The 25507-nt window shown below is 45.4% G+C and overlaps 1 protein-coding gene across 1 annotated transcript in view; it reads right to left on the reverse strand.

Moving 5' to 3' along the window:
• The window catches only part of Hadh (hydroxyacyl-CoA dehydrogenase), a 40238-nt gene extending 16704 nt beyond the window's left edge, over positions 1-23534 (reverse strand). Inside the window, exons 1-2 of the mRNA XM_055628125.1 lie at positions 23342-23534; positions 3440-3568 (exon numbers count right to left, since the gene is read on the reverse strand). Of these exons, the coding sequence (XP_055484100.1) occupies positions 3440-3568; positions 23342-23467 (255 nt within the window). The 5' untranslated portion in view covers positions 23468-23534. The remainder of the gene's footprint in view (positions 1-3439; positions 3569-23341) is intronic.
• Positions 23535-25507: the final 1973 nt, after the last annotated feature.

Here is a 25507-nt window from a genome sequence, read left to right on the forward strand (position 1 = left end):
TATATATATATATATATATATATATATATATATATATATATATATCATACCACATTTTTTTTAAAAAAATGTAAGGCAATTGCTGGGGCCACAAAGGTCATTGTACTCACAGAGAACAGGGAATGTTAATTAGGAAGGGGTGAGATCTCAATGGAGGGGATAAAAATCAAATACCTGCATCCCATCCAGAAAGCTGAAAGTGGATTTTGTTAATGACCTGGTGCCCTTTTGGCTATCTACAGAGTCAGACCTCACCCACTTTTTGCTATAGAGGCAGACCTCACCCAAATTCCCCAGAATGATTATCCCAGACTCCTCCCTCCCTAGGCCGTTACCCATCCTTAGGGGAGATGTCACATGTACTTCCTGGCCTGCCAACTCTATGCTATTGGTCAGAGACCACACTAGAGTCTAGGCCTTTGGCTAAAGAACCCACCCTCATGGTCACATGTACTCTGTAAAGGAGTTTCTATAGAGTCACACCTTAAGCTTATTGTACACCTAGATTTGGGATGATTGTTGCCTGGAAACCTTTTCTCAGATTGTACGGTGTTTTAACTATGCTGACAACGAACCGCCCGGCATTAGATGCCCTGAAGTCTGATCCGGGTTGAGGAAGTCAACCTGCACGGGGCTGTTCTTCTCAGGGGTTCACTGCCCTGCTGGATACCGTCAGGGACACCCTAATGCGATTACATACACTCCTGGAGATGCCTCAAGTAAAAACCTTACAACACCCATCCCGTCAACAGCTGAGTTGATGAATAACAGTTTTCAAAAGACACACAAACTGCCAATAAACGTTTAAAACCGTTCCAAGAGTCCATCTCATCCCAGTCAGAACGGCCACCATCAAGAAAACAAATGACAGCAAATGTCAGCCAGAATGTGGGAAAGGGGGACCTAAGTATACACTGTTGGAAGATGGTATGGAGGTTCCTCACAAATACTGACTACAGAACTCCAACGAAGGGCCCTAAGACAACACATCACAGAGATCCTCAGATCTATGTGCCTGCCACATTAGTCACAGAAACCACAAAACACAAGCTTCTAGGTGCCCAGCCACAGATGAACGGATAAGGAGAAATGTGCTCCACATACACACAATGAAATTTTACTTAGCCATTCAATAAGATAAAATAAAATCTAGCACTCAGGAGGCACACGCAGGTGGCTCTCTGTGAGTTTGAGGCCAGCCTGGTCTACAAAGCAAGTCCAGGACAGCCAGGGCTACACAGAGAAACCCTGTCTCAGGAAAAAAAAAAAAAAAAGGAAAGAAAGAAAAGAAAAATGAAATCACGACATTTAGAGGAAATTGCAACTGAGGATCATTATGTTAAGTGAAATAAACCAAACTCAGAAAAATAAATGCCATGTTTCCTCTCATACGTGAACTTAAGATACCAATATCTCTCTTTCTGTGTGTGTGAGAGAAAGGGAGAGAGAGAGAGAAATGGAGAAAGGCTACCATGGAGGTAGGTAGAGAAACCTTAAAGGGGGGAAGGGAGAAAGAAAAAATAATGGAGTAATGAATCAAGGCAGGAAGTACTATTTGGGAGGAGGCAGGGAACTAAAAAATGGAGAGAAACTGGGACAAATGATATATGAGTATGAAAGTGCCACCATGGAACCCAATTCTTTGTAGGCTAACTACCATGGTTATCTTGGCAACTAGTATCACTTAGGAGGCAAGCCTAAGAGCATGCCTGCAAGGGACTGTCAGGATTAGGTTAACTGAGCTGAGGGGACCACCCCTACTGGTGACACCCTTCCCTGAGCTGGGGTCCCTGACTAAATAAAATAAGAAAGCAAGCTAAGTACGAACCTTTGTGGCTCTCTAATTCTTGACCAGTGTGACCAGGTAGTGTCCTGCTCCTGCTGTCCTACCTTTTCCATCTGCTGCTATGTCTTCTCCATCATCATGAGGTGGTTCCCCTTGAACCACTGTGCACATTATGTTTAAATTACTGTGCTTAAGAGAGCTACAAAACGAAAGTGCCTCTAACCTGTAAGCCCACGGATACATAACTTCCTGGAATGCTGGGGACTGTGGTTCATGTCAGAGAACAAGCCACGTGCTTTCACTTCTGTAAACAAGATTGGTTGCCTCCACTGCACAGGGTGTGCTTGATCGCACATAAGCGGGAGGTATGTAGGCAGGAAGTGGGTCAGGATGTATGCATGCTCCTGATGGGACAAAGGCGGAAAGTAAGTAACCTTGTGGGGTTTGCCTTTATAAGCCCCTGACTAATGAAATCTGGCACCATACTTTGGGAATCCCAGGTATGAACCTGGCCAGTATTCATGGTCCTGGACAACACTGAATAAAGCTTGCTTCAAATTTGGCAAAAAAAAAAAAAAAGTACTAGTGGTTTTATTCTTGACAGGATCAACACTATAAGGCAAAACAAACACTTCCTCTCTTACATCGAATCTGACCAGTTATTTTATCACAGCAACAAGAAAAATAACTAATGTGTTTAACTTTAAAAATAACTAAAAATTAAATTTAAATTAAGAGGGGAAAAGGCAAGTATCGTCCTTGAACTCTGCCTGAACACAGGGAGGCATTCCATTCAAGCTCGAAGAAATCAGTCCTCAGCAACTTTTGACAGAATGGCAACAGAAATAATAATTCAACTGGATGGTTTGTACAGTATTTCTAATTAATGTGGATAAGCAGGGAGAGTGCTGGAAACATAGCAAGTTCCAACAAGAAAAACCATAAGTGAAAGCCCCCACCTCTCATTGTCTTCTGTTTTTCCTCTGCTTAGGAGAATAAGAAATGGCCCTAGCTTTCCCCTAGCAGGGAAATGTTTGTCTAAATGCAGTGTTTATTGTAACCTTCAGTTTTTACCTTACAAACCCCAAAAGTATTTCCCTGTTTCATTCTCTCCTGTTTTTTGGCAAAATAAGTGCTCCTCAGTTTTTGATTCTGTGTCTTGCATCAAGCTCAGCAGCTGTGGAAACCTTCTAACGCTAGAGCCTCCCCAACAGCAAAATGGTTGACTCCTTCTGTTTTCTAATCAGCCCCAACGGCATGTTTAGTGGTGTGTTACATCGGTTTAAACCACTGATTCTCAATCTGTGGGTCACGACCCCTTCGGAGATCACATATCAGATAGCCTGCATATCAGATGTTTACATTATGATTCACAACAGTAGCAAAATTAGTTACGAAATAGCAACAAAAATAATTTTATGGTTAGGGGTCATCATAACACAAGGAACTGTATTAAAGGGTCACAGCAGTAGGAAAGTTGAGAAGCAATAGTATAAAGAGTCATGAGTTTTGCACAAGCAATTAAATACACAAGCACATAATAAGGTGAAGCCACCACACACACACACACACACACACACACACACACACACACACACACACAAAGGTGGAGCCATTAGAGGATTGACCTTAAGAACACTGATAAGAACTTACCTGAGGGTTTTCTGCAAACTTCTTCTTTGCCATTCTCCTTAGGCTGTCCTCAATCCCTTTCTTGGATTTTGCCAGAATGTCCTCTGTTTGGTCCACCAATACTACCGTATGCCCAGTTGCTGCAGCCACCTAAATTTAAAAAAAAAAAAAATCATCAGTTTCATAGTCCACATCACTTCTACCACCATTCCACACAAAACAGCTCATGAGCGTAAGTATCAATCAACATTAAACACGTACTCCTTGCCTGGATGGTCTTAAATCACACAACAAACTCTCACGTAACATGGAAGCAGTAAAACTTCCCACAGGAAGTGGAGGCCACAGAAGGCCCTTCCATGCAGTGGCCTGACTACCCAACGTTCCAGGAAGGAGCTGTAGATTGGGTGCTGTTCACCCCTCTGTCTCCGTGTCCCGCCTTGTCCTCTGCTTCTGCAGCCCTTAAATCGGAAGTAGGTGAAGCTTAAACCTCTAATCACCAGGCCAAAAAAGACCCTGTACCCAAGAGCTATTTAAGTGACAAAAGTTAGAGGAGAGCAAAGTCTGTGACAATTAACTAGTTTGTGGGGGTAGCAGGGAGCAATTCCAGATTCCCCCCACCTTCTCCATCCCCTCCCAGGTGCGCAAACTCCCTATGGCACTTTGTATTGAGTGTATTGAGTAAAAACTGTTTTCTAAGTGCACAAGCCCCATCTTGGTTTATACACAGTCAGTGTGAAGTTGGCCCCTCTTTGGCCAGTCTGTCTCCAGCAAGGACCATGGAACGTGGAGTTTGACTGAAAAATGGGCCATTGGCTCACCTACACACAACTGTAGGTGACTCAATTCAAGGCAGGAACAGAAACACACAACGACTTATCCAGCCGTGACAGCCAGCACGGAGGAGAGGCTCCTGGGGGTCCAGGGAGCTCCCTAGAGCTACTGCTTGGGGCACAGGTGGTGTGGAAATACAGACAGACTAGCTGGAGATCTGCCCAAGAGGTAACCAGGAGGCGAAATCAGCAAGTCTCAAACCACTGGCATCATATAAGACTCCTGAAGCCAAGCAACTAACCCTCAAAGCAGAAAACAAAGAGGGACTGAGAAACAGACACAAATGCGCAATTCAAGCCAACAGGCTCAAATCCTAAAGGAAGATTTTTCAGTGCAACATCAAGTGTGAAAATGAAGGCTTCAAATTACAACTACACCCAAAGCTTCTCCCACGCAGAGGTACGGGTCCGGGCCTGCACAGACTGTGGGCAGCTTTAGCCACCCAATACCGGGGAATTACAGAATGAAAAAGTTTCTGAGCCTCAAGGACTGACAGATCAGGGCAATGGGGCCAAGAGGGACAGGTCGTCTTGATAAACGACAGAAGCACACGGTGAGCCCCGTTGTCGGCATAAGGCCAAACTGTTTTCCAAAGCAGAACACCCATGACCCAGCCCAGCGTTTCTCCAGCAAGCCAAGGCCAAGGGCCAAAAGCTCTGATGAAGCACAAATCCGGGTCTCCAATTCAGTGAGTTTCAAGGTGAATGGGCAGAGCAAAGTTGGGAAGGAGTGAACACAGCAGGCCTGGGTCTTCTGTCTTTAGAAGGCTGCGTGCAAAGCTAATCGTGGGCTGACCTCTGGAACTTGGGTTTGGAGAGAGTTCGCACCATTTTCTGACAGTGCAGAATGTTGGCTGCTGCAGGCTCTCCTGAGACAGTGCCAGGCTCTCCTGAGACATTCTGGAGTGTGCCAGGTAGCGAGTGATACCATGGCCGGCCTTCAGGAAAAATCCTGCACACCCAGTCTCTAGCTAGTGCCCCTTAGAGACAACCTTTTACACATTTTGTCACATCTTACTGCTGAGGGAACTGCACACGTCAAGTGTGACTGTGGCGGGAGAGGGAAGAGACCCTGGCAAGCTCTTGCCTGGCCAATGACAGTACTCCGGCCGCCCTTTCTCTTTACCGCTTGTACCTTATACCTCTGCGGCAGTAAACTGCCGCCATGAGGATCATGGACATGGATCCTGTGGGCCCTCCTAGAGAATCATCGAACCAGGCAAACCAGGGGAAGGGCTAACAGAGAAGCTTTAACAGAAATTAGTAAATCTCAAGGTCCTGCTAGGGCCAGGCAGGTAACTGAACTGCTCTGTTTGGCAGCTGTCAGAGTCACGTGACAGGCAGCAGCAATGGACACCAATGGAGACTCGTGACCTTCAAAGCAGGGACAAGTAAGGGCTGCCTCGGGGCAGGGAATTCTTGCTCTTGCCCTGGCTCCTCTGTCATGCAATCCCTAAGGCATTGGAAACAAGTGATTTTCATATGGTTTCTTGTGACCTCTGCCCTAGATCATTCCTTGAGGTGGCTAAATGGGATTCCTGAACTCTTGCCCACAGGGGTACCAACCAATATTTCCCTCTGTTCACCTCCAGAAGAAAACCCGCTCAGGTCTTTTCAGCTCTTGGAGATGAGAAGATTTCAGAAGCTGATGGGAATGGCGACAAAGAGCGATGATGGTGCCAGTCTTCCTGCATGAGGGGTTTATAATCTGATTCCTGAAAGCAGTGAACCAGCCAGGATGAAGCCTCCTGTCTACCAGAAGCCCAGAATGGCCCAGCACCCCAGGAAGCAAGCACCCATTCCTAAGGAAACGGGACACTGCATCGGCCGAGACTTCAGATGACATTCCTAGGAAACCACCTTCCCTGTTACTACAACCTCATCTCACTGACGTCGCCCAGCACTTTTTGCTAGGACTCAGACAAGGTGCCATCCTGGTCCCACATTTTTAAGCAGATGTGAAAGGAAACCCATGGCTGCTCTTATGTGCAGACAACTGGCCAAACTCAGCTGCTCAGCTGCAGGGAAACTACATCTCCACGCAACGTTCCAGGAGAGTGAAATGCACTTTTCACGATCATGTCAGAGTGGCTCTGTGTCACTGGCCTGTTACTATCTTCTTACTTTGACCCTAAGACACAGGAGATGTTGATGCCAAGACTGCCACCCTCTGACTGTTCAGGCACTAGACAGCCACGTCCAACAGGTGTGTCAGAGAGACACAGGCCAGGGACCACTTGAGGGTAACATCATGTCTTAATCATCTTTGTAAACGTCAAAGCCAGGTCCACAAACAACGCATGGCCTGGTACTTATCACATGCTTCACTAAACAGCCATGGGGCTATGGGGCCAGTGTTCTGGCTTGTACAGCTCTGCTCACACACGCTTCACATTCCCCTTAGTGGTAAGGTAGTCTGAATGCATTCCCGCAGAGATGGATGCCGGTGCGGGCAGCTGGCTCTCACCCCAGCGAAGTCCACCCACTCAGTCAGCTTTAAGTATAGTTAGGCAGCCAAGGCCTTCTGAGAGCTAATGTGCTTCTTCCTGAATTATCAGTGTATTTGTTGTATTTAGGGGGGAGGGGAATAAGCCAATGGAAGTAATGTTCCATACCCACTCTCAGCCAACAGAAAAATATAAACCCTTTAAAAAAGAAGAAAAATGTACTGAGAACCTACTGAGTGCCAGAATCAAAGCTGCACTTTTCCCAAGACTATTTGAAACTAACCCAACACGTCTGGTGAGGCAAGCAACAGTCATTTTGCAAAAGATGGAGTGCTACAAAAGAGGCTGAGCCACTTGACCACAAATGCTCAGTTAAGCCATGAAGCCAGAATTAAGTTCTGAGACTGTTTGGCTCAAGGACTTATTTTCCTGTAATACAGTTGGAAGCACACATAACACTCTATCTGCCGAAATAATCAGCTTTCAAGATAGGATCTTATAAAGTGGCATCATATAAACTAAATTTATATTCTCTTTCAACCCAAAAGGGAGAATGAAACTACTGTAGGTTTGGTAACAATATCACTAAAATGTCTCAATAAGTAACTAAATAACAAATCAATTTCTCCACTGATGCTCTGATAGACTTATAACAAATCAATTGCCCCACTGATATTTTTATAGACTTATGACAAATCAATTTCCCCACTAACACTCTTATAGATCTATGAAAAATCAATTCCCACTGATGCTCTGATACATTTTTACAGTGCTCAAGAAGCTAACCTTACTGTTTCATTTGATTCAGGAAGAAAACTGAAACCTACCAGAATTGTGTAACAGTTTCCTCCCAGATCAAAATATTCTATCCTATAGCAAGCTCCTAAGCAGGAAGGCAAACAACTCAAAACAGCTTCAGGAAGTCCCTGAAACTGACCAGATTCTCTAGGGCCCTCCCTGCCAGAGTAAACAATAAAAACCCACAGTCCCCTCTCAGAGGCAGCCGAGCCACGCTGCAAAGGCTCTCAGACAAACTGAGCTGCAAAGAAGACTCAGACCAGATCTGCTGCCTGGAAGAAGCAGGAACCAGGAGAGCAGCGGGTGAGAGGGTTAGACCGACTGAGGCGCCTGGAAAGGACACTCTCCAACCTGTTAAGCTGCCTGCTGGCTGTGCAGTGTGCTCCAGCCTTTGTTTTTTCTTTAGTTGGTTTTATGGTTTTATGGTTTTGTTTTTTTATAGAAACAGGGTTTTTCCTCTATGTAGCCCTGGTTGTCCTGGAACCAGGTTCCTAGCTTTGTGAGCTGTCACCCATGCTGGAGTAATAGGTTTTGGTCATGCTGAGTCGTTTTTGCTCCTGTCAGTAACCCCAATAAAACTCATGGGCTCACCAAGCTGGACTTGGGTCTGTCATGGGTTCTCTATTTGGGCTGAGTAGATATGTGTGTTGCATCTCCCCAGGCAAAGTCTTTTTGTATAACACAGAAGTTAGTGAGAATAACAGGTCTGCAATCATAAGGCTTTAATCAACCATAATTATGGTAATAGCCAAAAGCACTTGTACACGTGTGTGTGTGTGTGTGAGAGAGAGAGAGAGAGAGCAATTACTTATCAAAGCAGAGCACCCACCCAGTCAGATGTCAGTGACAAGGATCAAAGGCATACAGGACCCACAGTCTGTGTCCCTAGAGCAGGGGTCTTCTAGGTGCAGGTCCTGGGCTAGCTGCAACACTGCCCCTGGAGATTTGTGAGCAGTATAATTCTTAAGACACCTCTTGAGAACACAGCCCTTCTCACTCGAGGTGGGGACATGGCATTGTGGGTCCATAAGCCTGGCAGGTGATTCTGATGCTTGCTGAGGTCTGAGAACAACTGCAAACTAGACCCAACTGAGAACCTTTAAGATGACCAAAGAGCAGGCACCACCCAGTCGGTGTGTGCCCAGCCAGTGCATTTCAATGCTGCAAATGCTTTCAATGCTCAGTCACTGTGCCTAGAGCACTGGTCCGCCAGCTCCTATTGACCCCAGTCCTGTCTCCCCCACATGCACCTGTCGCTCCTGGGCGTCAAGTCTTGTTAAACACAAGAGACAGGAAACCCCTGTCTTTAAACTGGTACCGCTGAAAGCCTTCCTGATGCTTACAAATACTACATCATATAGGGACCGTAATGAACCTCTCCATGACAACTGCCCACAGGAATGCCCGGAGGCCCCCAGGAGATCGCAGACCTCATCAAGTTAACTGAGATGAAGCATCACACACCATGCTTACTGGGGATAACCAGGTGTACTGTGAGAAAACACCATAACCATGGCAACTTAAGGAAGAGTTTATTTGGGCTCACAGTTCTAAGGGTTAGAGAAGTGAACAGGAAACATCAGGAGTCTTTAAACCAGTGGTTCTAAAACCCATGGGCTGTGACCCTTTTGGGAGTCGAACGGCCCTTTCACAGGAGTCATCTAAGACCATCTGCATGTCAGCTCTTTACATTACGATTCATAACGTAACAGTAGCAAAATTACAGTTATGAAGTAGCAACAAAAATAATTTTATGGTTGGGGTCACCACAATACAAGGAACTGTATGAAGGGGTCCCAGCATTAGGAGGGTTGAGAACCACTGCTTTAAACTCTCAAAGGATTCCTCCAGTGATGTACTTCCTCCAGTAAGATCACACTTGCTAAGCCTCCCCAAACAGCACCAGCAATTGTGGCCCAAATGTTCAAATACATGAGCCTAGAAGAGACATTCATTCAAACCATCACACTGGGAGACCCACTGTTAAAAGGCATATAATGACTCGTATCACACACACACACATTTAAACTGAACATAATTATACTTGGCTCAACATTCCTCTCTCACACTATGGGAAACAACCACATTCTAGTTTTAGAGACATATTTCTTTAGCAAAAGCTCCCCATTTAGGCTTCCCTTCTTCAAGTCCACTCTCCCATCCATCAGGAGAGGTTTGTTTCATCTCCTGGTTGTATACTGCAAGCATTGTCTCCACAGGCTCATATTATTTCCTGCACCAGACAGCCAGGTCCCCCCATATAAGACAAGAACTGCAACTGTCTTAAAGTTTTCACACCAACTCAGAAAGAAACAGCCCCCACAAAAACCCCAACAACTCTCTTCCGTCCAGTTCCCTCCCCATTCATTCTTTTCTTGAGCCCTTCCCCACTGCTGAGGCCTCAAGTATGAGGTTTGGTTGCTCAGTCACTCCTCTAGAAAGCCCCGAGGTCCTTCAGGTGATTAAGTCTTTCATCACAGCATTCAGCTAAGAAGAGAATCAGAAGCTCTGTTTTCTTGGCAGCCAAGCAACTGAGTTGCATATACAAAGAAGCTGCAGAGTGGGGACGCAGAACTCTCCACAGTTCAGATAAAATACAGAGGCTACCAGAAATGCCCTCTATCAGTGATCAAAGGTCACAGATAAAATACTTAGCTGCTAGGGTGACCTTTGGACTCCGCCCCAGTGCCTTTGCACTCCTGTCATGAGCTGCAACCATCACTGAGGATACCATGCCTGGTGTCAGTCCTCACTGACTACTGCCTGCTGTTGACTCAATACACAGCTCGTCACAGTGAACAAACAAGTCTGTCCTCAAACACCAGGCACGTCTCACAAACCACGTCGTCGGATCCCAACGGCCTTTGTGGGGAAGCGTGTTGCTCTCATTCTCCCAGTAAGTAAACTGAAGGTTGACAGGTGAGGGGGATTTGAAACTGGAACTACTCACTCACACATCCTTAGCCTAGCAAGGCATGACAGGGTCTGGGGCAATAGTCTGAAATGACACTGAGCTGGGCAGGGAGGGGCCTGAGAGCCAACTGGAGGCTTAAAACTGTTCATTCACCTCCTCCAGCCATCTCCTCATCTGCAGAACTGGGACACCAGAAGTGTTGGGAGTACACCAGTGAATTCAAGCTAAACCCTTACAACATGGTGGCATATCACAGGAAGAGTACTACCTGTCCGCTGTAGGCTTCCCTTCCTCCTTCTCCAAGGACTGGACCAGGCACAGCCCACTGAGGCAAACCACATCTGACCTTGCAGCACAGCGTCCAGCTGACTGGCCACTTACAAACAGATTCCTTTTGGATACTTGTAGCCAGTCCAGAAAGCACACAGATAGATAAACCTCTTAACATACAAATACCTGAAGAAACGTGGGAGTTTGGTATATCACAGATGATTTGATAATTTACTACGATGGAATACAAACAAACCTATTTGTGATAAGAAGCTGGATTGGTTTCTTCTGGATGGGAACATTCCTTCCTGGAAAGAGAGAAGTTGAGGTTTGTGAAACCCACAAAAACTCTCAAGAAGCAGAGGCTCAGAACATGCCTAAGATTCACAAGGCCTTTCCCTGTGAAGTTACATGAGCGGTAGACAAGTGGCTGGGGAGAAGAGATGCATTCATGACATAAGGGCTGCAGTTTGCACGGGGAACTCCAGTGATGCAGATTTCATGAGCCACACTAAGCTGGAGAGAAGCCAATGCATGCTTCTGTGAGGAAAACCCATTAAATTCATTGGTTGGCCAATCTGAACTTGGGTGGAACCGTCTCTTTGGTTTGTCACTGCTATCTAGCTGGGGTAAACAGAAAGTGACTCTTTAGGAATGGTGTCTTCTAGGCACAAGACTCCCATTGCCATCATAAACGCACAGTGTTTGCCTTAACAAGAGTGAAGCAGTCAAGAGCAAGTCATGGACTGGGTAGGGGCTCACGAGGCACTACCCATCTGTGCTGATCACCGTCTTCAGTGTGTATTCACCAGTGAGTTCACCAGGCCCCACTGCATACTTCCACTCGGATGGCCCTGGTTAAATTCAGTGGGTCACAAAAGACAGCAAAAAGACGTGAACATGGGAAAGGGAACTGGGTGGGAGGGGCTAAGAATGGGTGGGACGGAGATAAGAGACAGTAGGGAGGCGAGAGTAACCAAGTGAGTTATATACATGTATGAAATTGCCAAGGAACAAATTTAATTAAGCAATGAAGACGCAGACACCCTGGGGAAAGAACCACAAAGTTGAAAGCTATCAAAACTTACACTCACAAGCTCTGATCACACATGGTTCCATTTGCAATCGGGAGAAATGTAAGTCCAGATGAAACATCAAATCATAACTTCTGAAAGTTACCCAAGTACACACAGCATGCCGAGCCCTTCCACAGGAGGGCACTCATGGTGGGAGCACTGTGCCATCTGAAGGTGGGAACATTCCAGCTCCCCTGGAGGTCTTGCATTTTCACTGTGTACAATACACATTAACACACAAAATCTCTGTTCATTTATATTAGCAGTAAGGCTCTTGGCAACCTGCATGCTATTAGCTAAGTTTTGCAAGACCCAAATACATCAGGGGTTGGGGATGTAATTCAGTGGTAATGGATGTGGTTAGCATGCATGTGACCCTGGGTTCAATCTTCAGCACCGAGAGAGAGACAGAGACAGAGAGACTGAGATTATTTTGTTTACAGTAATTAGACCAGGAGTTCAAGAAATGACTTAGTGGTTAACAGTGCTTGCTTGCTGTTCTTGCAAAGGACCTGAATTTGGTTCCCAGCTCGCTCTCCCATTACTGCTACATGAATTACAGATAATTTATCATGGGCTACTGTAGACTGAATATACTTTTTCCACCAAACCTTCTGTTCAGCTTTGGGTCTAACGAGGTGGTATTGGTATAGGAGAGTGAGGACTAGAAAATTATGGGAATGGATGCATTAGAGAAAAGTCTTCTTCAGGAGCAGGTCCATCAGCATCGCACAGGCTGTGGTGAAGTGAGTGTGGCTCCCTTGCTTCTCTCTGGAATGAATCCACCTTCTCTTCTAGTGTACTCTGAGGTAGAGCAGCACAAATCCCTTACGAGACCTGGTTGCCTGAAACGGGATACTCCAACTTACAGAATTATGAGTTAAGCAAACCACTTTTCTTTACAAATGGTGCCAGGTATTATTGTAGCAACAGAGGGCATTATTGAGACGGTGGCCTCCCAACATCTAGCCCATGCTCATTCTTCACGGCCGTATTTTATGTGGAGGTGGGAGAGCAGTGAGGTCCTAGAGACCGTCCACAAAAACTTCAAAGTCAGTATATAAGGAAAAGTATGCTGGTAGAGGAGAGGGCAAACACAAAACAAAAAAAAACCCAAAAAAAACAACAAAACGTGTGAGCCCAACCAAATGTGGCCACTGGTGCCACCGGGACGGATCCAGAGGCACTGTAGATAGGTATCTGAAGACAACCTATCTATAGCTCATCACCACACTAGAATGCACATCTGTGGGTGGAGAACTAAGATGTTAATGAGACATGCAATGCATTGTATGTAGTTCTACATTGTATACAATGGAGCATGCATGAGAAAGACTGCACTGTGTAAATGACCCAAATAGTCTGTTATGCAAATGATCCCAGAAGCCCAGGCCCCCCATTGTGCAGCCATTGGAGCTAAGCTTGTTTGCTCTGGCAAGACTGCTTCTTTGGAAGTATGTTCGTCTTAACGTATCTCTGTTTGTCCTAGGACACAAGAACCTCCCGGAAGTGCCACTGACTCCAATATCTACCAGTATCGATGTCCGTATAAAATGAAATAGCCTACTAGAGCTTCCACTCTGAAGCTGTAAATGTCTCCTTTTGGCGCTGTGAACAGACTCTCCTTAAATGAAGGTTTCCTTCAAGTCTCTGCTTTCAAGATTCTTCTGGCTCTGCATCCTTCCCTTCTGAAAGGCCAGGCATCCCCATAATTCCGACCATAGCTGAAACCAGCACATTCTAGTCTAAGCTCTGTCACCACCTCAGCCTGAAAACCAGCTATCTTGACATGATTGGTACCATAGTTCTGCGCCATAGCTCTGTACGACAGTACTGATTCTGGATCTCTTGCTGGATCCAGAGCTCCTTGTTTGGTCTGCTCGGCCAGCATGCTGGTGGGATTGCTGGAATCACAGGTGAGCGGTCACTTGTAGCTGGATTTTATGAGTTCTAGGGATTCTAACTTTGGTCATGACCCTGGCACAGCAAGCACTTTCCCTGCTGAGCCACCTGTCCAGCACAGACATCTTCAACTTTTGTCTGACAGTTTCACCCATTACTACAAGGCCGGTTCACTTTACCAAACCATTTCAGATGGGTTTTTAATCTGTCTGCTTTAATATTTAAAATCTCTTAGTGACAGAAATTGACTCAACCTTTTTATCTTTGGCAACTGTTCAAGTTCAAATACTTTAGAGCAGAGTAGCCTGAACTCATATTCTTTTCCCAGGCACGCAGCACTTCTCCCTTCCTCCTGCTCCGCAAATCCGCACCCATGTGTCCTCTGGAGGAGTGTTCTTTCTCATCGCTGCTGCTGGGGGACTCTGGCACATCTTTCACAATCCCACATAGGCTGTCTCTCCTTTAAGGAAGCTTCTCTGGGAACCTAGGAGAGGACTCACTTCCTTGTGGTTCTTCTGATGTCTAGAAGCAGTGGATCATCGATGAGAACCAGAGTGGGAGGAAAGTCACAGCAGAGCACTGAGCCAGTGAGCCAACGGCTCTCAGTGGCCTCTCCGTACCTCTGACCCCAGAATCTGAACGTGAAACGACAAGGAATTGATTGTAGGGTTTTTTTTTTTTTTTTCCACTAAAACATTCAAAATCTGGTCAATAAACAGCCAAAGTTAGGAGAAATTACAGCTGTAGAAGATAAGCGATAAATTATAATCTGAGAGGTTGGTCAACAATCATTTTAAACTATGAACTCAAGTTAATGGTGTGGGGATTAGGCGAGGGTTACTGTGTCATCTACTTCAGGTTCTGAAGTTGCTGTTATGACAACCACAACTTCAGGTAGCTTGGGAACACCCCTGTCCAGAGACATCCGCAATTTCCAGAAATTATAAGTTTCATATATGTAGAGCTGTATGTACCATCTGTCTCTCTCTCACACACACACATACACACGCTCTAATGTCCCTTTTTCTCTATCATTAGAAGGCACATTCTATATGTCATACTACCTTTTAAAGGTCTAAAAGTTTTGTGTCTGGAGAGCCTTCTTTGAGACGCGCACACCCACGCTCTCAGTACAGCCTGCTTTCACTTAAAAATCTGTGTTTCAAATGTCTTCATAGACTGAAACACTGCTACAGAAAATAAAGAAAAATGAAAGTTCCCTCAGGCTGAGGACGAAGCTCAGCAGCAGAGGCCACACTCAGCTTGTTGGAAGGTCTTAGATTCACCCTCAGCACCCAGCTCCACTCTCCATCAAAAAGAAAAGGAAACCAATTATTTGTATTGTTTTTATTTATGTGTATGTGTGTGTGCCTGTCTGTTTGTATGTACACCATAAGCATTCAAGTCCTTGCAGAGGCCAGAAGATGGTACGGGAGCTAGAGTCATAGTTGGTTACAAACCACTTCATGTGGGTGCTGGGACCCAAAGCTGGATCCTACGCAAGAACAGCAAGGGCTCCCTGCAATTAACCCATCTTTCCAGCCCCCAAAAATACAATGTAAAAAGAACTGTAACATAACACTAAGCTATTACAACTCCCATCTGTGCCCACCCTTCCTGGACAGGGCCGGCAGGCAGTCTGTAGCTTTCTTATGATTACGTTGTTCCTACCTGTATTTCCTCCTCAGCAAACAGCGGGTTCCTCATGGGCAACAACCATAACATACCTGCCACCCAGCACATGACAGATACTTCCTAATAAAAACAGCAACAGAGGGGGACAGATCTGCTTTTTCAAAAGCCTCCATTTGTAAGTTATCTTAGAAATGAGTGCTTTAAACACAGTAACTGCAGGGCTGGAGAGATGGCTCAGAGGTAATAAGCATTGGCTATTCTTCCAGAAGTCCTGAGTTCAATTCCCAGCAACCACATGGTGGCTCACAACCACCATATAATGAGATCTGGTGCCCTCTTCTGACATGCAGGCATTCATGCCGACAGAATACTGTATACATAATAAGTAAATCTTTAAAAAGCATAACTGCTTTTTGTTATTAGAAACCCTTTACAGCAAACCTTAGAAAACTTTCACGTGTTTTAGAACTATGAGATAGTACATCATTAGCTTGTAAAGAATAGTAAGAAAAGAGGAACAAGTTGGGAGCAGAAACTGTTTCGGTGAGCAGAGGATGGTTTTTCCACCACTGGTGGCTGGAATGCTGGGAAAAGGGAAACAGCAGGGCAAACACGGTGTGCTGCCTAAGAGAAACCCATGTTCTTCCTGCCCTTTGACCGCCACACCTGTGTTTTCCGAGTGGCCTGTGTTTACTTCCTGCTAGTCTAGCCGGTCAATGTGTCATGTCTCCTTCATCAAAGGGACCTCACTGTCTGTGCCTGTCTGTCAGAGACACAGACCCCGGGATTCCTTCCATCGCACAGTGGATGAGGACACTGTAGTTTCCTCTCGATTACAAAGTTAGAGAGCAGCAAAACTTGTACTGTTCGGGGTGTTAGTTACAGATTATCTGGCACGGTGGGGACAGCGGTACCTTTCAAATTGTTTTTAAGCATGAACTCCTTCCCCATAGAAAAGCATACAGCTGACCAATACACAAATCAAAGGTCAGAGTAGGGGAGCAAGGAATCCACAAGGAGACCTGTGGATCTGCCAAAGTCCCAAGAGCACACTGCAAAAAAAACTTCTAACCTGTCACATCCACTAGGAGAGCTATTGTTAAGGGCACTGCAGAGTCAAAATTTTTAAACTTACGTGTCTAATTTAGAGTATCCACAGAGGACAGGAAACTAGAAGGGGCTCACGAGAGAAGAGAGAAAAAGAGGCCTTAAGAAGGGGGGGGGGGTGAAATACATATAAAATAAAAGTAGCGATGGGGAGGTCTAGAGGCTTAAGTGGGGTTGGGGAGCAGGGAAAAAGGAGGAAGGAGAACTGGGAAGGAGAGTTAACCAAAATTAAAGATGTATGGAAAAGCCTTATGGAAACCCACTACTTTGTAAGCTAATTAAAAATTAACATTTTTAAAGAAGAATTTTGAACAGCGGTATCCTGCATGGGTGGACAATACTCTTCTGAGAAGACTCGGGTTTCTAAATGAAACCCAACGCCAGGTGTGGGATACCACCTTACAGGTTATGGTCAGAGAGGCCGTAGAAGCTCTGCAAACCACACAGGCTACTGTCATCACTCTTGGTTGCTCATCACAACTAAGACTCTATTGCTAAGACACAGCATACATGGGGCTGGAGAGATGGCTCAGCAGGTAGGAGCACTGGCTGCTCTTCCAGAGGCTCTCAGTTCAACGCCCAGCAACCACATGGTAGCTCACGACCATCTATACTGGGATCTGCATGCCCTACTCTGACATGCAGGTGTATATGCAGATAGAGCTTGCATATATGTAAAATAAATAAATAAATAAATATTTTTTTAAAAAGGCAGCATACTTTAGCTGTAGGACACAGAGAGATCAAGCTGAAGCTAACCCGAAATCTTCCTCCCTGTTGGCTCATTTTCATAGGACCGGAAGGTGCTCTGCAGGCTAGTAGGGGAGAAAAGTCATCAATGGACTTCCCCAGCGGTAGACTTGCATGCTACAATATAGACCCGCTTGTGTCCCCTGGTACAATTGTGGAATGACCATTATTGGCAATAACAACTACTTTCGGATTTTTCTTATGTGAGACCTGCTTGCTCCATAAGAGGGGATTCATGCCTGGTGCTGTAAACTTGGTCCAAAGCCTACGGCAGGTGACAGGCCCTAGGGGAGAGCCTACTGTTGCTCTGCTAAATGGACATGTTGTTTACACCCCTCTAAATGTGAAGTTTATGCCTATAGGAGAACCCCCCCACCTCAGATAATACTGACTGATGCCTGGCCAAAAGGCTAAGAAGACGTGGCTGTTAAGTGTTCAGCCCTAAACAGGACATCTACACTGACACCCCCTCCTCCATGCATGCACCACACACACACACACACACACACACAACACACACGAGGCTTGGGGAACATGGCGGAAGATGGGGGAAGAAAGAATGTGAGCGCTGAAGGATGGGGAGGAACGATGTCTTCTGGAAATGGCACAGCCATTGCATTCATTAGCTCTCATCAGCTATATGGTTACCTGCACAAGATCAAGCCAGAAAAGATCCCAGCATGGATGGATGATGAACTCATGAGGTTCCAGACCCCTGGCTGAGGAGCTATTGGCAACTGATGGCTACTGGCTGAGGAGGAGGCATTTTTCATCAGGGGCGTGGTTGCTGGTAGGTTGCCCGATCTCTGCCTGATAGTCTCACACCCTTGCACACAAGCAGCTCTGAACGATTCAGTAGGGCTATTCAAGAGAAGAGGTTATGAAAGTGGGAGAGGGAGCTGGGATAGAAAGGACCAAAACATACTGTGTACATGCAGGAAATTATCAAATATAAATGGAAATTAAAAATAACAGCTATTGTATTCAACAAAAATGTAGGCAAGGAAATGGAGAAGAGTTCTTATGTATTGTTTTTAGAACACAAAATAATACCTTTCTGAAAAAATACAGAAATCCCTCAAGAATTTAAAAACCGTATTACTGTATAATCAGCATTTTCATTTTGGGATATATACCTATGCGATTAATAACAGAGTCATAATCAGATCTTCCTTTGGAGGTAGCTTAAGACTTCTTCTGATAGTTCAAGAGTAATTACATTAATGAGGGGTGGTATTTAATTTTCAGGCAGCAGGCAAAATGGCTCAGCAGTTAGTGCGGCTTGTTGCTTGTTAATCTGAGTTCAAATCCCCAGACCCATATGCTAAAAAGAGAACTTACTCCTACAGGATTTTAGTGACCTCAATATGCATTCCCTGACGTGCACATGTACATATGTACATGCATTTGCATGCTCACACATACACAAACAAATGTAAAAAGGCTACTTAAAAAAAAAAAAAAAAGAATTTTAGTATTTTGGGTGCAAAGAAAACAACAGTACTCAGGCTTCCCGAGTCACATAATACCACCACCTAGAACTCCTATCTGGAAAGGATGGAGCTGGGAATGCAGAGCAAAACACAGGAGGACAGAGGTCACTTTTGGTTTTTCTTTCCCCCTATTACTTATTCAATGTTGTAATACACAGGACTTTTCCTGGTTCTTTAACTTTAGAGACTGTTATTTTAGCCATTGAGAACTCCTGCCTTCTATTACAGTGGCCGGCACACTCACTGTAAGACACTGAGGGCAAACACTCTGGAAAACACACACACAGAACTCTGTGAAGGCTCTGTCCTCGGCTCCATGTCTTTCCTAGGCCTGGTGGAAGGCCTTTTCTCTTAGGCCCAGCCAAAGAGAAAATATTTTTAGACAAGGGTGCTTCAGAGCTGTAAAAATAGTCCCAGTGAATGGCACACTTGTTAAGGCCCCAGTACTCCTGCCAAAGAACCGAGGAACTGTGTCAAGCAAAAGCATGCTGGATTTCTGTAAATTCAAGGCCAGTCTGGTCTATATGGTAAGTTCTAGGCCAGCTAGGGCTACATCATGGAACAAGGAAGGAAGGAAGGAAGGAAGGAAAGGAGGGAGGGAGGGAAGGAGGGAGGAAGGAAGAAAGGGAAAAAAAAGTAAAGGACAAGAAAACCTGGGAATAAAAACATGGCCTTCATAAGGAACATTCAAAAGGAACATTCATAGTCCAGAAACTATGCCAGTTCCCTGTGACGTGAAAACTTCTAAGTTTCTACATTTATTTTTCAAGAAAACTTTAACTCATCTTGACAACAGAAGTTAATAAGGCTAACACATACACCAAGCTCTGTTTATTATTCCATTAAACACCAGAAAATTCAGAGGTGAGGACGGTGGGAGGAGGTGGGAACAAATTCAGAGGCTAGGGAGAAGTTTTCCAGTCCATCTGAGCATCTGCCCTCTTACTGAGCATTGCACAAGAACAAAGAATTCCAGTAAATGTTCGCCTGTGGCTGAGAATGGTCCCCCTGCCGATAAAGAGCTCAAAAGAAAAAGAAATATACATTGTTGGTGTGTGGGTGTGTGTCTGTGAGTGTGTGTACATGTGCTATACTGCACATGAAAAGATCAGAGGGTAACTTTTGGGAGCTGGTTCTCCCCTGCCATGAGGCAGGGTCTCTCTTGCAGCCCCGGTACATACTCCAGGCTAGCTGGTCCTTGTCTTCGCCTCCCATCTCACATGTAAGAGTGTTGGGATTACAGTCACGCAGCTTCAGCAAAGAGCTACTAGCCAGCTCATCTTTGGCTTTTTGAAAAGGACACAGGTGCTCAAGCACACACACACACACACACACACACTCAAACCACACGAGTTTGCAGACTTTGGTAAGATGAATTTACTCCTAATCTCTACAAGTTCAAACTTTCCCCCCGCCCCAAAGTGTAAGATACTGAACACATTCACTGTGCCAGAAAGTCTCTCAAACACTATTCCTAGTCGGCCCAGTGGCTGTTCAACAGTCATGTAATGAGGCGTGTGAGCTTTCTGGACTCTTCATCCAAAAATAATGTCTAGGCAACGCTTAGAAGGGATTCTTTTATCAACCTGAGAAACACAGAGCTTGTCGCATCCTCCATCTTTCTTTACAAAGCAAAAAGCAATGTCTCCACCCAAAGCTCACTTAATGCTACAAGCCTCTTTGCTTGAAGAGAAATCAGCAATCGTCAGAACCAAGTCAGAAGTATATAACAAACACATAAAACAAGTCAATGTATTTAAATATTAACCTGCAGCTTAAGTTGTTTTTTTTTTTTTTTTTTAAACAAACAAAAAAATGGCAGGCAATGTAGACACTCTTAGGAGGTACAGATGCACTAATGGCCAATGCTCTGGCCAGATGTAACTAAGCCTGGACCTCATTAGCCTAAAATTTGCCCAACTGTTTGATAAATGCGTTGGGTGCATACGAAATCTATTTACACGTTTTTCCATCTTGTTCAGCACAAACTGGAACATGTCAATTAGTTAAAACTAGGAGCAGAATTAATTGCCACTTGGACTAAACCACTTCATGTAGAGCTCAGAAGAAATGGCAGCTCAACGTGATGCAGGACGACAAACAGGCTGTGAATCTCTGCGCTTTCACGGCTTCCTTCAGGTGGAATGATGAACTAAGGGGCTTGTCCTTCTCCACAATCCCTGGGTAAACCGCACCGTCAGCTGGTAGCTGCGTCAGGGCTAAGCAAGATGGAACACGAAACTGGGATCAATGTTCTCCTCCACCTAAACCCAACACACCTGTCTCTATGTCGAGGATCAGGGACAAAAGTAGACTCAAGGCTTAAAAGGACTATGGGACATCATGGCGGCAATAACAGCAATAATCACAAAGGCAGTTCCCACTTCTTCTTGGGGCTGTATGCTACCTGTGTGCTAATTAATTCACTTACTCCTTTTCTATATTCCTACAGAACCAGGAGTAGGCCTACTCTCGAGAAACTGAGGTGCGGACATGGAGCAACTTCCTAATGTTTTCACTAACATGCAGACCACCCCACCCCCTATGCTCAACACATTAATTAACAATTCATCACTGGTACCAGGGGCAAAAAAAAGATTTACTACCCCATACTAAAAACTGTCCATTATGGATTTTTTTTTTTTTTCCAAAAAGGAGGAGATGGCACAATGGTTGGAGAGATGGCTTGGTACTTAAGAGCATTGTCTAATCTTCCAGAGGACCTGGGTTCAATTCCCAGCACCCACATGGCAGTTCAAACTGTCTGTAACTGTAACTCCAGTTCCAATTTAAAAGGGGGAGTGGGGAGATGGCACTACCTAGAACTGTTTGCTTCAGGGCCAGGTGTAAGAAACGCACCAGCTAAGCCAGGCGTGGTGGCACAAACCTGTAATCCCAGCATTCAGGGAGGCAGGGGCAGGCCCATCTCTGTGAGTTTGACGCTGGCCTAGTCCACAAAGTACACAGAAAAACCAAGGCTACACAGAAAAATCCTGTCTTAAAAAACCAAAAAAAAAAAAAAAAAAGGATCAGCTAAACCACTATATAAACACGGAGGAGACATTATGCAGGAAAGCAAATTTGCCCTTCAGGATCAGAGTTGTCATCTAATGTAACCCAGGGAAATAGCTATTCCTTATTCCTATTTAGACTTTGGGTCTTTGTTACTTCCCCCAACACACACACACAAAGTTCTGCTGGGAGGTAAATAGGTTTTCTCTCCACACATACCCCACCTCCCCAAATTTCCATATGCACTCCCTGGTCCAACTATTCAAGTAGCTTAAATCCTTAAATCTATGACCCCTATCCTTGTCAATCACTTCCTTCCTCCCTTCTCAGGTCAGAGTTCCAGCACCTTACCCACTTTTAAGTCCTTGGTGAGTGAGTTCTCAGGCACTTCAACACTCTTTTTTTTTTTTTGGTCAATGACGGACATAGCATCCACAGAACACTGCAACCTGCTTTTGTACAAAAGCGGTGTGATGCTTTCTGGTTAGTTACTAATCTACAACAGTTTCTGGATCCTTACCTACACTGCTTCTGGAGCCATAAAACCCTATTATCTTGTTACTAAGATGGTGTTTAAACATTTCTCAAGGCTACATTGTTGTATTGGGCCTGCACGGCCAATCTTGTTCTCAAAGTCTTGAGAAGTTTTGGCGGTGCAGAGGAATACAGGTGGAGAGTAGCTGTATTTTCTCCACTTTAGTAATTTTTTTTTTCTTTTTAAAACAGATTTTAGAAGAAAATGCAATCAAAATAACTGACTAACTAACTTGTCCTGCATGCAAGTATGCATTTGCTTGGGAAAAGACAATGACCTGAGGATAGCCTCCCTAATTAAAATTAGGTAAGTGTGCTGCCCTCCACTGCCACACAACTCAAGCAGCCACAAAACTCAAGTTGCAAAGGCCTGAATATAACAGCAAGAACATAAAAACAAAAACAAACAAACAAAAAAAACATAGTTCTCGAATGTGTGTAGGAAGGTAACTATAAACAGAAAGACACTATATGCATTATATATAGCATGCAAAATGCAGAGCTGATCCTGAGCTGTGCCTCAGCTGGCACCAAGCAAAGTCCTACAGAAGCCGATTACAGATTATAGAGACCTCTCACAGTCCTTTAAGTTTATCTCTGCCTTCCACCCTCCTGAGGTTCAGACCTGGGCACTCACCCAGCTAGCTGACCCAGGGCACTAGGTCAAAGGTCAAAGTTGCCTGGCCCAGCCCTGGGCGGAGTCCCAGCAACTCCACAAACTCCCACTAGGTGACTTTCGAAACTGTTACAAAAGTGAAGGCCAAGCAAAGAAGGAGACCTGAGGAAGAGGCAGGACACTTGGAAAGAAAACTGCCCAGATAGCCGGAGAACCCGGGGGGAGGCGGGGAGAGATTAGGAAAACGAAAAGAAATCGCAGCCCAGGTCTTGGCAAGCAGACTTCTGTCAGCTCCCGGCGGTGAGCAAACGCACTCTGCAACTCTGCACGCAGAACTGTGCACAGTCCAGCTCGGGCGTGCAGGCGTGCACCAGTGCTGTGCACGGAGCCTTCCCCGTCTCGGGGAAGCTGGTTCAGAAGCATGCACACAAGGCTCGGGCCGAGGGCTCCAGATGTGGCACAGCGGAGCACGCTGCGCCCTTTTGGACCGCTTCGACACACTTCCAGCACACCCGGGGCGCGCGCGGCCCGCTCACCTGCGCGATGCCCGCGCCCATCAGCCCGCCGCCGATGACTGTCACATGCTTGATCAGGATCTTCTTGGCGGCGGCCGACGCGGAGGAGGACATGGAGCGCACGAATTGCCTGGTGACGAACGCCATGGCGCAATGGAGCAGCCGAGAACTAGCCGACTGGAGAGCGCGAGAGGTCCCAGAGTTTCGTGGGCGGGTCCGGTGACGTTGGAGGCGGGGCCTCGAGTACGCCCCGCCTACCAGCTTGACAAGCTGCAGGTCCACCCGGGAGGGCTGGCCCCCAGGACTCGGGCAAGCATGGACTCTGGCAGAGCAGAGGCTGAGCCAGAGGCCACACGTTGTTGCGGTTGCAACGTGAGAAGTTGTGATCCTGAGCATTGTTTAGTGTGAGAACGGTAACCCCAGATAGAAAGCACAGGAAAGGAAAGCCTGGGCATCCGGCAGCCTTCTCCTGCCAATCACTGCTATCAAAGCAAACTAGTGACGCAGAATTGCTGTTGACTTTACTTCTAAATGTTCTTCTGCACCCCCAAGTTCACCATCCAGAGGAAAGTCATTGCTCCCCCCCCCCCCCGCACGAAGAAATGATAGTTAATTTGGTATGCGCTGTAGCCCTGCCAAAGCCTCATCTGTGTCTCCTATTCTGCAGAATAGAACTAACTTCCTGTCTGTGGAGAGATGGAATGTTGGAGATAGAGTCAAAGTTCTCTCTGGCTGTTTCTAGTTACCCACCTTTGTATCTAATCTAAGTTGGATGAAACTTGAGGAATGTGTTTCTCAGGCCAACCGCTCCCACCAGTTCAAAACTAAAACAGTTTTGAAAGAAAATGAAAGAAAGAAAGGAAGGAAGGAAGGAAGGAAGGAAGGAAGGAAGGAAGGAAGGAAGGAAGGAAGGAAGGAAGGAAGGAAGAGAAAGAACCGAGTCTCTTGCTTCACCACAACCTGCCTGCACAGGACCTTCACTGATGTTCTTGGAAGACGTCTGGATTTAAGACCTTCTTCGTTGTGTAGCTATAAAGGCTTACTTAACCTTTTCTGCAGTGAGGCATGCCCTTCAGAACTGCTTCATGCGTGTTCCCTGTTGAAGGCTCTTGTACCTGACTGCAAAGAATCTCTCCCACACACCCTGTAGAGCAAGAGCTGTGTTTTGCATCGATCTTTTAAATCTTATTTTTATATGTAATAATAAATATAAGCAAAGCCTACTGGGTGCTATATTCCAGCCAAATTAAAAAACTTACAAGAGTAAGTATAGAAGTGTAAGGTTATCCACAGAAAGCTAACGGCTTGAAGAATGAGTAAATTTATGAAAAAAGAAAGAATTGTGAAGCAGCAATATGAGGAAGGATGCAAGACAGAAAGGAAAGGACTCTATGGCCAGAGGCTGTACTGAGAGATCAGACTGGGAGGAAGCTTGATGAAGTGAACTTCGACTTCTAGTTTTCATTTAGAAGTCATACTCAATGAAAGACTAGTTGTAATCCAAGGTTGCTGCTGTGATAATGTAATTTTCTTTCACTTTCTTTCTTTCTTGTCTTCAGTGTATGTCTGCATATATGCAGGCAATATCTGAGAAGGCTAGAAAAGGACATCAGATTCCCCAAATCAGAGTTCCAGGTGAAGAGCTTAAGATAGCCTGAATTTAACTCCATTTTGAAATAAAGATCTTGACTGGGAACTGAATTCAGGTACCAGGAAATATCACAGAATGTACACCTGGCAGAAAACAAAGTTAACTCTCCTAGCAACAGCCTCTAGGAAATATAACAGAATAAATGCTTCATAGAAAATAGAGACAATCTCCTGGCAATAATCAATGGGAATCGGTTGAGAATCGGTGGGAAAATTCTCCCCAATGTTTCAGATATGGTTTAGAAAAATAGCCATTGTGATTATATGCCTTAGCCATTGTGATTATGTGCCTCAGAAAAGGTCACCCCGCCCTGCTAAACTTCACCCAATTCTGTAACACCAAGGCTTGTGCCCCCCTGCTTGCTGCCATGGAAAACCCCGGTTCACAGACTTTCCCTTTAAAAATCCTGTTTACTCAGAGCTCGGGGTCCCACTTCTCTACTGCTGCGCCAGTGAGACTTGGGTCCTGAGTTCGATCGCTCTCGTAATAAAGCTCTCTTGCAATTGCATCAAGTCGTCTCCTGGTGGTCTCTGAGG

Source organism: Psammomys obesus, unplaced genomic scaffold, assembly GCF_907164565.1.
Source record: "Psammomys obesus unplaced genomic scaffold, mPsaObe1.curated_primary_1811, whole genome shotgun sequence".
Classification (NCBI taxonomy): Eukaryota; Metazoa; Chordata; class Mammalia; order Rodentia; family Muridae; genus Psammomys; species Psammomys obesus.